General features: G+C 43.7%; 1 protein-coding gene across 1 annotated transcript in view; it reads right to left on the reverse strand.

The window, feature by feature from the left end:
• Positions 1-13,517, reverse strand: part of GABRR1 (gamma-aminobutyric acid type A receptor subunit rho1) — a 76,137-nt gene that overhangs the window by 36,121 nt on the left and 26,499 nt on the right. Inside the window, exons 2-5 of the mRNA XM_053590903.1 lie at positions 12,473-12,523; positions 9,019-9,125; positions 7,515-7,582; positions 6,419-6,642 (exon numbers count right to left, since the gene is read on the reverse strand). Of these exons, the coding sequence (XP_053446878.1) occupies positions 6,419-6,642; positions 7,515-7,582; positions 9,019-9,125; positions 12,473-12,523 (450 nt within the window). The remainder of the gene's footprint in view (positions 1-6,418; positions 6,643-7,514; positions 7,583-9,018; positions 9,126-12,472; positions 12,524-13,517) is intronic.

Raw genomic sequence — 13,517 nt, forward strand, 5'->3', positions numbered from 1 at the left:
ACCCCCCTACCAAGGAATGACAAAGGAGATATAATTGAAGATGCCATGCATAGACAAATAGTTGAAACGTCAGAAATAGAATTCAGAATATGGATGGCAAATAAGATGAACAGAGTGGAAGAAAAGTTAGAAATTGAAATCCAAAGAGTAGTTCTAAAGTTGTATCAAGAAATTAATGAATTCAAAGACAAAGTCACCAAGATATGGACATAATGAGAAAAGAGAAAGCAGAGCTCAAGGAAATGAAAAAGTTAATCAGGACCACTCAAATACAGTAGAATGCCTCAGTAATAGGGTTGACCAGGCAGAAGAAAGGATATCTGAAATTGAAGACAAAGATTTTGAACATTCCCAAATGCTCAAAGACACGGACAAATGGAGAGCAAAAAATGATCATTCCCTGAGAGGGTTGTGGGATCATTCCAAGAGATCAAACATTCGTCTTATAGGAATTCCTGAAGGATAAGAGGATGGTCTGAAAGGTACCCCTTGAAAGATACTCCAAGAGATCATGGAGGAGAATTTCCCAAGCATTGCAAGAGATACAGAAATTCAGCTAGTAGACAGCTTCAGAATCCCAGCAAGACTCAATCCAAATAAAGCATCTCCTAGACACATTGTGATTAGCTTTGCCAAAGTTAAGACAAAGGAGAAAATGCTGCAAGCACCCAGAGGTAAGAAAAGCATTACCTACAAAGAGAGAAATAACAGAATGATTGCAGATCTCTGAGCCAAAACATTTCAAGCCAGAAGAGGATGGTCATCAACCTTAAATCTTCTAAAACAAAAGAACTTCCAGCCCATGATTCTATATCCAGCTAAACTGAGTTTCATTTGTGATGGAGAAATCAAATACTTTAATGACATACACATGTTGAAGAAATTTGCCATAACTAAACCAGCTCTCCAAGATATTTTCAGACTCATCTTCCATAATGACCAGCACAATGCTCTACCATCAAAGTATATTCACTCAGAAATTTTTGAACAAAACCCAGTTTCCACAGCGGTGAAAGGATTAAAAAAGAAAAATGTGACCCCCAAAACACTATTAGGCTTATCAATTCTCTCAATTAATGTGAATGCCTTAAATTATCCTCTAAAGAGGTACAGGCTGGATGACTGCATACATAAACTCAGACCAGATATCTGCTGCATACAAGAATCTCATCTTACTTTAAAGGCTAAAAATAGACTCAGGGTAAAGGGATGGACATCTATAATTCAGGAAAATGGAAATCAGAAAAAAGCAGGGGTTGCAATTTTATTAGCAGACACAATTGGTTTTAAACCAACAAAGATAAGGAAAGATAAGAATGATCACTACATAATTTGTCAAGGAATACACCCAACATGAAGAGATTTTGATAATTAACATTTACGCACCCTACCAGAATGCTCCTCAATTTATAAAGCAAACCCCAACAGATATGAACAACTTGATATCTTTCAGCACTGTATTATTGGAGATTTTAATACCCCTTTGACAGTTTTGGATAGATCCTCCAAGAAAAAACAAAGAAATATTAGACATAAACTTGACCTTACAACAAATGGACTTAACAGACCTCTACAGAACATTTCATCCTAATAAAACTGAATATACATTCTTCTTATCAGCCCATGGATCATCCTCCAAAATTGATCATATCTTAGGACACAACTCTAACCTCAGAAAATTTTTTTTTCCTTCTTTTTTTTTTTTTTTTTATTGTTGGAGATTCATTGAGGGTACAATAAGCCAGGTTACAATGATTGCAATTGTTAGGCAAAGTCCCTCTTGCAATCAAACCTCAGAAAATTTAAAATAATAGAAATGATTCCTTGCATCTTTTCAGACCACCACAGAATAAAAGGTGAACTCCACAGCAACAAGAATCTTCATACTGAAAAAAAGTCATGGAAACTAAATAATCTTAGGCTGAATGATAGCTGGGTCAAAGACAAGATTAAGAAGGAAATCACATGGGCGGCGCCTGTGGCTCAGTCGGTAAGGTGCCAGCCCCATATACGGAGGGTGGCGGGTTCAAACCCGGCCCCAGCTGAACTGCAACCAAAAAATAGCTGGGCATTGTGGTGAGCGCCTATAGTCCCAGCTACTCGGGAGGCTGAGGCAAGAGAATCACTTAAGCCCAGGAGTTGGAGGTTGCTGTGAGCTGTGTGATGCCACGGCACTCTACCGAGGGCCATAAAGTGAGACTCTATCTCTACAAAAAAAAAAAAAAAAAGAAGGAAATCACCAAATTTTTGGAACAAAATGATAACAAAGACACCAATTATCAAAACTTGTGGGATACTGCAAAGGCAGTCTAAGAGGGAAATTTATAGCATTGGAAGCCTTCATCAAGAGAACAGGAAGACAGGAAGTCAACAACTTAATGGGCCATCTCAAGCAACTGGAAAAGGAAGAACATTCCAACCCCAAACCCAGCAGAAGAAAGTAAATAACCAAAATTAGGGCAGAATTAAATGAAATTGAAAACAAAAGAATCATTCAGAAGATCACTGAAAAAAAAAAGTTGTTTTTTTGAAAAGATTAATAAAATTGATAAACCTTTGACCAACCTAACCAGAAAAAGAAAATAAAATCTCTAATATCATTTATCAGAAAAAATAAAGGAGAAATAACAATAGACACCTCAGAAATTCAAAAAATCCTCAATGATTACTACAAAAAACTCTATTCCCAGAAATATGAAAATCTGAAGGAAATGGACCAATACTTGAAAGCACACCACCTTCCTAGACTCAACCAGAAAGAGTTAGTTTTTTGGAAAGGCCTATATGAATCATTGAAATAGTATCAACAATACAAAATTTCTCAAAAAAGAAAAGTCTGGGACCAGATGGTTTCACATCCAAATTCTATCAAACCTTTAAAGAGTGGGTGGTGCCTATGACTCAGTGGGTAGGGTGCCAGCCCCATATACTGAGGGCCCTGGCCAGCTAAAACAGCAGCGGCAACTGCAACAAAAAAATAGCAGGGCATTGTGGTGGATGCCTATAGTCTCAGCTACTCAAGAGGCTGAGGCAAGAGAATAGCCTAAGTCCAGGAGTTAGAGGTTGCTGTGAGTTGTGACATCATGGCACTCTACTGAGGGCAACAGAGTAAAACTCTGTCTCAAAAAAAAAAAACCCTTTAAAGAGGAACTAGTACCTATATTATACAACTTTTCCAAAGCATAGGAAAAGAAGGAATACTTCCCAACACATTCTATGAAGCAAATATCACCCTGATCTCCAAACCAGGAAAAGATCCAACAAAGAAAAAAAATTATAGACCAATATCATTAATGAATATAGATGCAAAAATATTCAACAAAATCTTAGCAAAAAGAATTCAACAACACATCAAAAAACTTATACACCATGATCAAGTGGTTTTATTCCAGGGTTACAGGGTTGGTTCAACATATGCAAATCTATAAATATAATACATCATATCAATAAAATAAAAAAATGCCATATGATTCTCTCAATTAATGCAGAAAAAGCTTTTGATAACATCCAGCATCCTTTCATGATCAGAACACTTAAGAAAATAGGGGTAGAAGGGACATTTCTTAAAGTGATAGAGGCCATCTACAGCAAACCCACAGTCAATATTATATTAAATGGAATAAAATTGAAAACATTTCCACTCAGATCAGGAACCAAGAAAGGATGCCCACTGTCTCCACTGCTATTCAACATAGTAATGGAAGTCTTAGCCATCACAATCAGACAAAAGAAGGCAATCAAGAATATCCAAATAGGGTCAGAGGAGATCAAACTCTCATTCTTCGCTGATGATATGATCCTATACCTGGAAAATCCAGGAGACTCAACTACAAAATTCTTAGAAGTGATCAAGGAACACAGCATTATCTCAGGATACAAGATCAATACTTACAAATCAGTAGCTTTTATATATGCCAACAATAGTCGAGCTGGAAATACAGTCAAGGACTCTATTCCTTTTACAGTAGCGCCAAAGAAGATGAAATATCTGGGAATTTATCTAAAAAAGCACATGAAAGATCTCTATAAAGAGAATTATGAAATTCCAAGAAAAGAAATAGCTGAAGATGTTAACAAATGGAAAAACAAACCATGATCATGGCTGGGAAGAATCAATATTGTTAAAATGTCCATACTACCCAAAGCAATCTACAGATTTAATGCAATCCCTATTAAAGCAACATTGTCATACTTTATAGAGCTTTAAAAAAATAGTGCTTCATTGTATATGGAATCAGAAAAAGCTTCTAATAGCCAATATATTATTCAGAAATAAAAACAAACAGGAGGTGTCATGTTACCAGACTTCAGGCTATACTATAAATTTATAGTGATCAAAACAGCATGGTACTGGCTCAAAAATAGAGAGGCAGATTTATGGAACAGAATAGAGAACCAAGAGATGAACCCTGCTATTTATTGTCATTTGATCTTTGAAAAGCCTATCAAATGCATTCAGTGCAGGAAAGATCCCCTATTTAACAAATGGTGCTGGATAAATTGGCTAGAGACCTATAGAAGACTGAAACTGGACCTACACCTTTCACCGTTAACAAAAATTGATTCTCAGCAGATAAAAGATTTAAACTTGAGACACAAAACTATAAAAAAAAAACAAAAACCTAAAAGGGAGTGCAGGCAAAACACTTGACAAAATTAGCCCAGGAGAGTATTTTATGAGGAGGACCCTCCAGGCAATTGAAGGAATGCCAAAAATCCATTACTGGGATCTGATCAAACTAAAAACCTTTTGCACAGCCAAGAGCACAGTAAATAAAGCAAACAGACAACCTTAAGAATGGGAGATTTTTGCAGGTTATGCTTCCCACAAAGGTGTGATAACTAGAATCTACAAAGAACTCAAACTAATCAATAAGAAAAGAACAAATAACCCCATTTCTATGTGGGCAAGAGACTTGAACAGAAACTTCTCTGATGAAGACAGGAGCATGGCCTACAAACACATGAAAAAATGCTCATCATCTTTAATCATCAGAGAAATGCAAATGAAAATCACTTTGAGATATCATCTAACTCCAGTAAGATTAGCCCACATAACAAAATCCCAAAGCTATGTATGTTGGCATGGATGTGATGAGAAGGGAACTTATACACTGCTGGTGGGAATGTAAGTTAATATGACCTTTTTGGAAAGAAGATTGGAGAATACTCAAGGAAATAAAAATAGATCTACCTCTTGATCCTGCAATTCCTCTACTAGGTATATATACCCAGATGATCAGGAATCAGCAAAGACGTTTGCACCAGAATGTTTATTGCAGCCCAATTCATAATTGCCAAGACACGGAAACAGTCCAAGTCCTCATCAACCCATGAATAGATTAACAAATTGTGGTATATGTATACCATGAAATACTATGCAGCCATAGAAAGATGGAGACTTCACACCTTTTATGTTTACCTGGATGGAGCTGGAACATATTCTTCTTAGTCAAGCATCTCAAGAATGGAAAAAAAAGTCTCCGAGGTACTCAATACTGCTATGAAATCAATATATAATCACCTACACATTCATACAAATGGTAAAACATAACTAGAGTCCAGAAAGTAGAAAGGAAGAGGAGAGAGAAGGGAGGGGAAGGGGGAGGAGGGAAGGTATTTGGAGGGACCTCACCTAATGTGCATGATGCAATGGTACATTTCAAAACTATTAAGAAGAGTATAGGCTTGGTGCCTGTAGCACAGAGGTTACAGTGCCAGCCAAGGCTGGCGGGTTCAAACCCAGCCTGGGCCTGCTAAACAACAATGACAACTGCAACAACAACAAAAAAATAGCCAGGCGTTGTGGCGGGTGCCTGTAGTCCCAGCTACTTGGGAGGCTGAGGCAAGAGAATTACTTAAGCCCAAGAGTTAGAGGTTGCTGTCAGCTGTGATGCCATAGCACTCTACTGAGGGTGACATAGTGAGACTCTGTCTAAAGAAAAGAAAGAAAGAAAAGAGTATAATTGTGATGGATGTGTTAATCATTGCAATGTAAGCATTTCACATTGATATCAAATCAGTACACCGAAGCCATAAATTTATCAATGTACACAGTTATGATTTAATAAAAACAAAAAAATTAAAAATGAAAATCAGAGAGATTGGAAGAGGCAAATTTTTGAGAGCATAGTATCTATTTCTCTAAGTCCTACTCGAGAAATAAACTTCTTTATTATTGAAAAATAACATACAGGGTAGGGCATAAAACATTAAGTATCAGCTTGAGAAATTTCTCAAATGTATTTTCAAGACTGAGTAATTCTTTAAAACTTCTACTCATGTTTACAGTTAAGTTTCCTTGATGCTGAGAAGTTGCCAACTACTGACAAGTTAGAAGTTACATATTCAGAACCGAAAGCAAAACTGCGGCTGTGAACCCAGTGCTGTCCCTGGCAAAGCTGGCGGTGCCCCCTACCTGAGGCTGTAGAGCACCTTCCCGTCCGGCTGCACCCGCAGCATGACGTTGTCGGTGGTGGTGTCGTGGATGAAGGAGCGCTTGGAGTGTACGAAGAACATGTCAGGGACCCAGATCTTCTTCACCAGCCGACCATCAAATGTCATGCTGAGGTTGTTGGTGCTTGGGAAGGCCAGCCTCTCATCCTTCCAGTAGTGCCGCAAATACAAGGTCATTGTAAAGTCCTGTGGGGGTGGGGGGCAGAGAGGGAACCCCAGACACACAAACCCACAGTGTGGTCAGGTGTTCCGCACCCCACTGGAACATCGCCTATCTGGGGAATGACACTGAGCCCAGGGCTGCAGGGGAGAAGCTCAGCAAGCACAGGTGTCTGAGCCCACTCTGCCCTGAGGGGCTGCTCAGAGGGCTCCAGCACTAGAGAGTGAAGGCCTGAGGACAGCACTCCACCGTTGTGGGTGGTCAATAAATATCCCAACTCCCTTGCTCCAGAGTTGGGATAACCCTGAGATGTGTTCTTTGCTGACTCCTGGAGGACCCCGGTGGGACTGGCTCTTGCTCACACAGCTCCTTCGTTTCCCTGTCTCACTTTCCACTCTGCTCCCATGTTTCCCAAATAAAGTACTTATGCTAGAGGGCTCATCTCAGGTATGCTTCTAAGATAAGGCCAAAAAAAGTCTTATAAGTCAATGAGTTGTAAAATGTTCCATATTTTTATCTGAATCCACACACACAAAAGAAAGGATACTCGTTGGTCCCTCTGAATTTCCACAGCCAGGCAGAGTGCACAGGAGCAAGGTGTGTCTGTTACTCGGCAGTTGCGACCTGGGCCCTAGCTGCTCCCACTTGAGTGCCTTTCCCCAGAGGATGCAACTGGGTAGTAAGAGCCTGGGCACTGGAAGGGACGGTCGTGTCTGTCATCCTGCTCTTTCCTCCCAGTTAGGATGCTTTGGGCTAATCGCTGAGTCATCTGTGAAATGAGTGTGGGAATCCCCACCTCCTAGCAGCTGTGAGCCTGAGAGAACTAAGGTGCACGGCTTCTGCCTTGGGACAGGCCATGAGAACCCCCTGCCCACACCGTGGTCAGAGAAACACTCACCATGTCCACCTCTGAAATGCTGTCCAGGCTTTCCACTTGCACATCCACACCAACAGGAATGGCAGGGCCTGGGTACAGAGCACGACCAGAGGATTTGTTCTTTTACTTCAACTTTACTGTGGCAGAAATAGGCAAAAGGAGCCTTTTCCCTGGACCCTCAATGCTATGTCAGACTGAAGGTTTGGTCATGCCAACCTCAAGTCACACCAGAGATGAAAGCATGGAATCATAGGCTGCCTCCCTGAAATATTCCAGCAAAAGGCAGTTTGTTGTTTGTTTAGTTTGAATCATTCTGAAATGATGAAGTTATAGATTTCTGCCTTGGTTACACATATTCATCTAAAGATATAACTGAGGTTGAAGGTTGAAAGCTGGGTCAGGTCTAGGGAGAACTCAGCTTACTCCTTACTCCACCCACTTTATTTTCTGTATTTCCCCACTGACCGTGCACACTCTTTCATCATGGAAGCAGTGGCTCTTGTATGGCCGTGACAAAGGCATTGCATGGTAATAGGCAACCAGGGCCAAAGTCAGATTCAGGTCATTTGCCAAACCCACAGACCTGTCCCCTGTCACATACTGGAGCAGCTGCCCAGGGAAAGATGACGCACTGGGTGGCCTTAAAATCATCTGATTTTAGTTGTTGTTTGTGGACCATAAAAAATTAATACTGATAATGAGTAAGAAAGCATAATAACAGGAATAGACTCTTGCCCCCTCTGTCCCTGTTTTAGGTTGAGGGCCAGCATGGAACACCCTCAGATCGCCATGGGGTGAAAGGTAGGCTTGGGTCCAGCAGCGGCAGACTATAGGCTGGATAGAGACTCCCTTCTGGGCCTGTTTATGCTCTGGGCAAAGGTGTGTGGGTGGGTGAAATAAAAGGTAAGAGAATGATTTTTAAAATTAATATTTTTTCCTAGGAAAATAAACCCATAGGACAAAAATCCTATTTGACACTAAGAGGGCTGGAACCCAGCAGCTGCAGGCCGAGCTTCAAAGGGCTTTGACATTCTTCTGCGCTAAATCATTATTTTCTCAAGCTATTTTCATTTAATTAAAACCACACTCTGCCATCAGATATGTGCCCTGAATCCCATCTGCCAGCTCCCAGAGAACAAATTTAGTGCCAAGTTGTCATTTCAGAGCATTTGCAGGAGGCAGCTTTGGGCTGCAGCTGACCCGTCCTCCCCTTGCCCTTCCCACAGCCAGCCAGCTGCTGGCCTTGCTGATCCTGCACCATCCCTGTCCAGAGCAATGGCCCAAGGAAGCTGGCTGGCCCAGTCTGGCACCGTCAGCCTGGGTCTCCTGACAGTGCACACAACAGGGCGGGGCAGGCGGAGCAGATGTCAGAAGACACTGTGGGCTTGGGGCCTCGTCCCCAAAGCACAGCCAAGGCAGGCCTGGAAAAAGAGTGCAAAGCTGCATGGTCCCTGGGCTTAATTTCCTGTCCACAGACAGACAGAAGGACCTGAAGAACGAAGACCCCTGAGAATGCACATCTCACCTCCGAAGCCGGGCCTCATGCTGAAATCATGGTCATCTATCCTCAGCAGCTGCTCCGACTTCGTCAGAGGTGATTTGGTGATGTCAGGGCTTCGTTTCAGAATTGGGCTGCTGAGGAGAAAAACAGGTGGTAACGCACTTGGCCCAGCCCGACAGCCCTGCATTCCCACTGCTCTTGGTGGGCTCCAGGGGAGGCGTTCTTTCATTTTTTAAGCTACTGGATACCCCCTCATTTACTTAGCCCTCTGGATAAATGAGCTGGCCCAGAAGGTCCTCAAGCATGACTGGGGAGCTCCAAAAATACATTAAATGCTCAGGCCACAGGCTGAGATTCTGATCAGCATGCTTGAGGAACAGGGCCTGGGAATTGGTGTTTGTAAAAGCTTCCTTGAAGATTTTAACATGTAACCAAGACTGAGAATGGCTGGTCCCAGTCTTAGTAATAAGCCCCAAACTCTGCAGAGTGCCTTGGCCACTCTGGGGTTTTGAGCTGGATGGGACAGCTGGTGACAGCAGATGAGCCTGGCATCCTTGACCCCTGTTGGCCCCTCTGTGGATGAAGATGGACATCCCTCTAGTCAAAGGCCAACCATTGTGCTATGGCTTCAGAATTGCACCTAAGGACATTTTCATCTACTTTCACTTTTTCTAGAAAAGTAACATATTTGCATGTTTGATAATTTTTTTTCTTTTTTAGAGACAGAGTCTCACTTTATTGCCCTCAGTAGAGTGCCGAAGCGTCATAGCTCACAGCAACCTCCAACTCCTGGGCTTAGGCAATTCTCTTGCCTCAGCCTCCCACGTAGCTGGGACTTCAGGTGCCCGCCACAATGCCCGGCTTTTTTTTGTTGCAGTTTGGCCGGGACTGGGTTTGAACCCACCACCCTTGGTATATGGGGCCAGTGCCCTACCCCCTGAGTCACAATGCCACCCAGATTTTTTTTTTTTTTGAGAGAAGTATCCTTCTGTCACCTAGGCTAGGGTGTTCAGCATCATCACAGCTCACGAAACCTCAAACTCCTGTGCTCACTGATACCCCCACCTCAGCCTCCTGAGTAATTGGGACTACAGACTTAGGACACCATGGCCAGCTTATTTTTATTTTTATATTTTTTATTTTTTATTTTTGAGACAGGGCCTCAAGCTGTCATCCTGGGTAGAGTGCTGTGGCATCACAGTTCACAGCAACCTCCAATTCTTTGGTTTAAGCGATTCTCTTGCCTCAGCCTCCCAAGTAGCTGAGACCACAAGTGCCCACCACAACACCCGGCTATTTTGTTGTTGTGGTGGTCATTGCTGTTTGGCAGGCCCAGGCTGGATTTGAACCCGACAGCTCTGGTATATGTGGCTGGCACCTTAGCCACTTAAGCTACAGGCCCTGAACCAGCTTATTTTTATTTTTTATAGAAATGGGGTCTTTCTATTGCCCAGGTTGATCTTGATCTCCTAGCCTCAAGCAATCCTCCCACCTTTGTCTCTCAAAATGCTAAGATTGCTGGTTTGAACCAGCACTGCCCAGTTAAGGTGCAACCTTTTTTTTTTTTGGTAGAGACAGAACCTCACTTTATCACCCTGGGTAGAGTGCCATGGTATCACACAGCTCACAGCAACCTTCAACTCCTGGGCTTAGGTGATTCTCTTGCCTCGGCCTCCCGAGGAGCTGGGACTACAGGTGCCCCCCACAACACCCGGCTATTTTGTTGTTGTTGTTGCTGCAGTTCTCCCGGGGCCAGGTTTGAACCTGCCCTCCTTGGTATATGGGGCCAGCGCCCTACCCACTGAGCCAGGGGTGCCACCTTTCTTTCTTTCTTTCTTTTTTTTTTTTTAAAGGATATGCATTGAAGACACTGCCTCTTGTTCTGCCTCTCTTCACCCCTTCCCCTCCCACAGGTGCTTCTCTTCTTAACTGGTTTCTTGTCCATCTGACCAGAGTTTCTCGTAGATACAAGTAAATAAACACACACACATATATATTACTAGCTCTTCCCTTTTTTTATACACGAAGTTAACATATTACTTAAACTCTTCTATAACTTTTGTTAGTGTACCTGCTAGAAATTTTTCCCATGTCAGAGTACCCAGTTCTCTTTCCATGGCATAGTGTTCCACCACAAGGACACACCATTGTGCATGTGACCAGTCTATTGATGGATGTTTGAGTTATGGCCAGTCTTTTGCTATTATAAGTAGTGCAGCAACGGCCTTGAACATTCTTCATTCATGTCTGCACCCTCTTTAGAATCCCCAGAAATAATCAGCAACCTTTCCACCTCCTCCTTATCCTGACACCAGGGCTGTGTCCTCTCTGGTGTCCACCACACACACACTTCCTTTCTCCAGCGCAGTGGCTCCCAGCCTTTGGTGTGGAAGAGCTTCTCCTAGAGCACTTGTTAAACCTAGACTCCCCAACCTCCCACTGCTCTGAGTCTTGGGATTCACTAGGTCTGGGCTGAGGCCCAGGAATTGCATCTCCAACAGGTACTAGATGCTGCTGCTGCTGGCCAGGAGACAACATCTGGAGAACAACAGCCCAGATGCAGCTTCCTCCCTTTTAACTACTTAGCCCCACCCATAAGTTCTTTGCTTTCTTCTTCCTGAAGAGACTCTTCAGCACTGTGGAGGAGATGCTGCTCGGACCTCCACCTAAATTGCCTGCTGTGTGTCTTTTTTTTAAATTTTTGAGACAGAGTCTTTCTCTGTCATACTGGGTAGAGTGCTGTGCCATCTCAGCTCACAGCAACCTCAAACTTCTAGACTCAAGTGATCCTCTTGCCTCAGCCTCCCAGGAGCTGGTACTACAGGCCCCACCAGGTTTTTCTATTTTTAGAGACTGGGTCTCACTCTTGCTAGGGCTGGTCTAGAACTCCTGAGCTCAGGCAATCCATCCGCCTCGGCCTCCCAGAGTGTTGGGATTACAGGCTTGAGCCACCTCGCAGGCCTGCCTGCTAGTGTCTTTAGGCAGCTTGTTTTCTTGGTGCTCAGCTTCCCCAACTGACAAGAGCTAAAGCTCTGGACTGGGTGGGGAGTGAGGGATGAATGGGAATGTGTGGAAGCACTTTCACACAGTGCAGTGGTGAACAGACAGAAGCTGCCATCACCACTGAGCCCATAGGAAGTGTCCTTCTAAAGTGAGGAAGTTATGGTGCTGGTAGCAAAATGGCCCAGGGAAAGAACTGGAACGGGAATCTGACTGAGCTGCTGGCAGACGAAGGGGGGCAAGCCTGGCACATAGAGAGGATAGCCAGTCCTCACTGCCAGCATACCCCCTCTCCCACCCAGCTGCATCCGGGAGCCCCTCTCCCCCTCTGTCTGCTCCTTCTAGGCCCCCCTCCTCTCATCCTCCATCCTCTGCTTCCTGATCCTTGTGAGGGGCTGGGAGACGGGTAGGCTCCACTGGAAATCAGGAAATCAACTCATGGAGGTGCGGGAAGGGAGCACCCGCAGAGCGTGCATACCTGCCTGGCATGTGGGCATCTTCATGCACTTCCCGTCTCTGTCTTTGAGGCCTACTATGAAAATAAAAAACAAAGACACTCTAGAGACAGTCTAGGCATCACATCAACCACATATCGCTCACCTTCCAGATTTGCTTCAAATCTAACCAGAATAAAATGACAAAATGTGAAAGGGAAAAAAACCCGGGAGGCTTCCGTGCACTGATTTAGCCTTCTGATGAGCACCTTCCAAGTACTTACTGGAGCAAGGATTGGGGGATTAATTACTTAGAAGGCCTAATTTGAAGAATTCTGACTTGAAATATATCCCCCACTGGCCTGAAATTGATGCCATTCTTCCAGAATGATCTTAAGGACGAGTACATTTTAACTTTGGAGACGAACATATTGCTGGGTAAACGATGCCGCTGGTGCATCTTTGCTCTCTGGCTTATGAGTTCAGCCAAAGAAGCACTGATGGGAGATGAGAGAGGAGGTGGAGGTGGGAAGGTTAGCTCTCATTCGCACTCTGCTTTGATGCCAGGGACAGCAATGCCTGTGTTACCCTGATTATAGTGTCTTCAATAAGCTCCAGTAGTGCTGTTTCCCCTTTGGGCCTAGGGCTAGTCGCAGCTTCCTGCTGTTTAGTTCTCAGGACAGCAGCCTGCCATATTGCTTCCTGAACCCTACCCACATCTTTTTATTCACTTATCATTAGTTAAGCCCTTTTCAGCATAATACTGTTTTCTCCTAGGCTCAACTGGTGCATGGGGACACATCAGGATGGATGGATGTACAGGGATTATATCATCTGCATTAAGTGGAGCAGAGGCAGGTGTGTGCTTGGCAGGAGTGGGTCCCAGCGGTGGGGAAGAGCTAAGGCAGGAGGGAGGGATGCTGTCTGGGCTCCAGGCCATCACAGTGGCCAGTTGGCAATGGCCATGTGAGGCTGCAGGCTCCAAGGGCAGAGTTCCCTCCCTGGTCAGCACTAGCATCAGACATGTTAGCAGGATGACAGAAGGAATCAGGCCCTGAAGATGGGCACCTGCAAAGGGAGACAAGAGGG

The sequence above is a fragment of the Nycticebus coucang genome, chromosome 5 (genome assembly GCF_027406575.1).
Source record: "Nycticebus coucang isolate mNycCou1 chromosome 5, mNycCou1.pri, whole genome shotgun sequence".
NCBI lineage: Eukaryota > Metazoa > Chordata > Mammalia > Primates > Lorisidae > Nycticebus > Nycticebus coucang.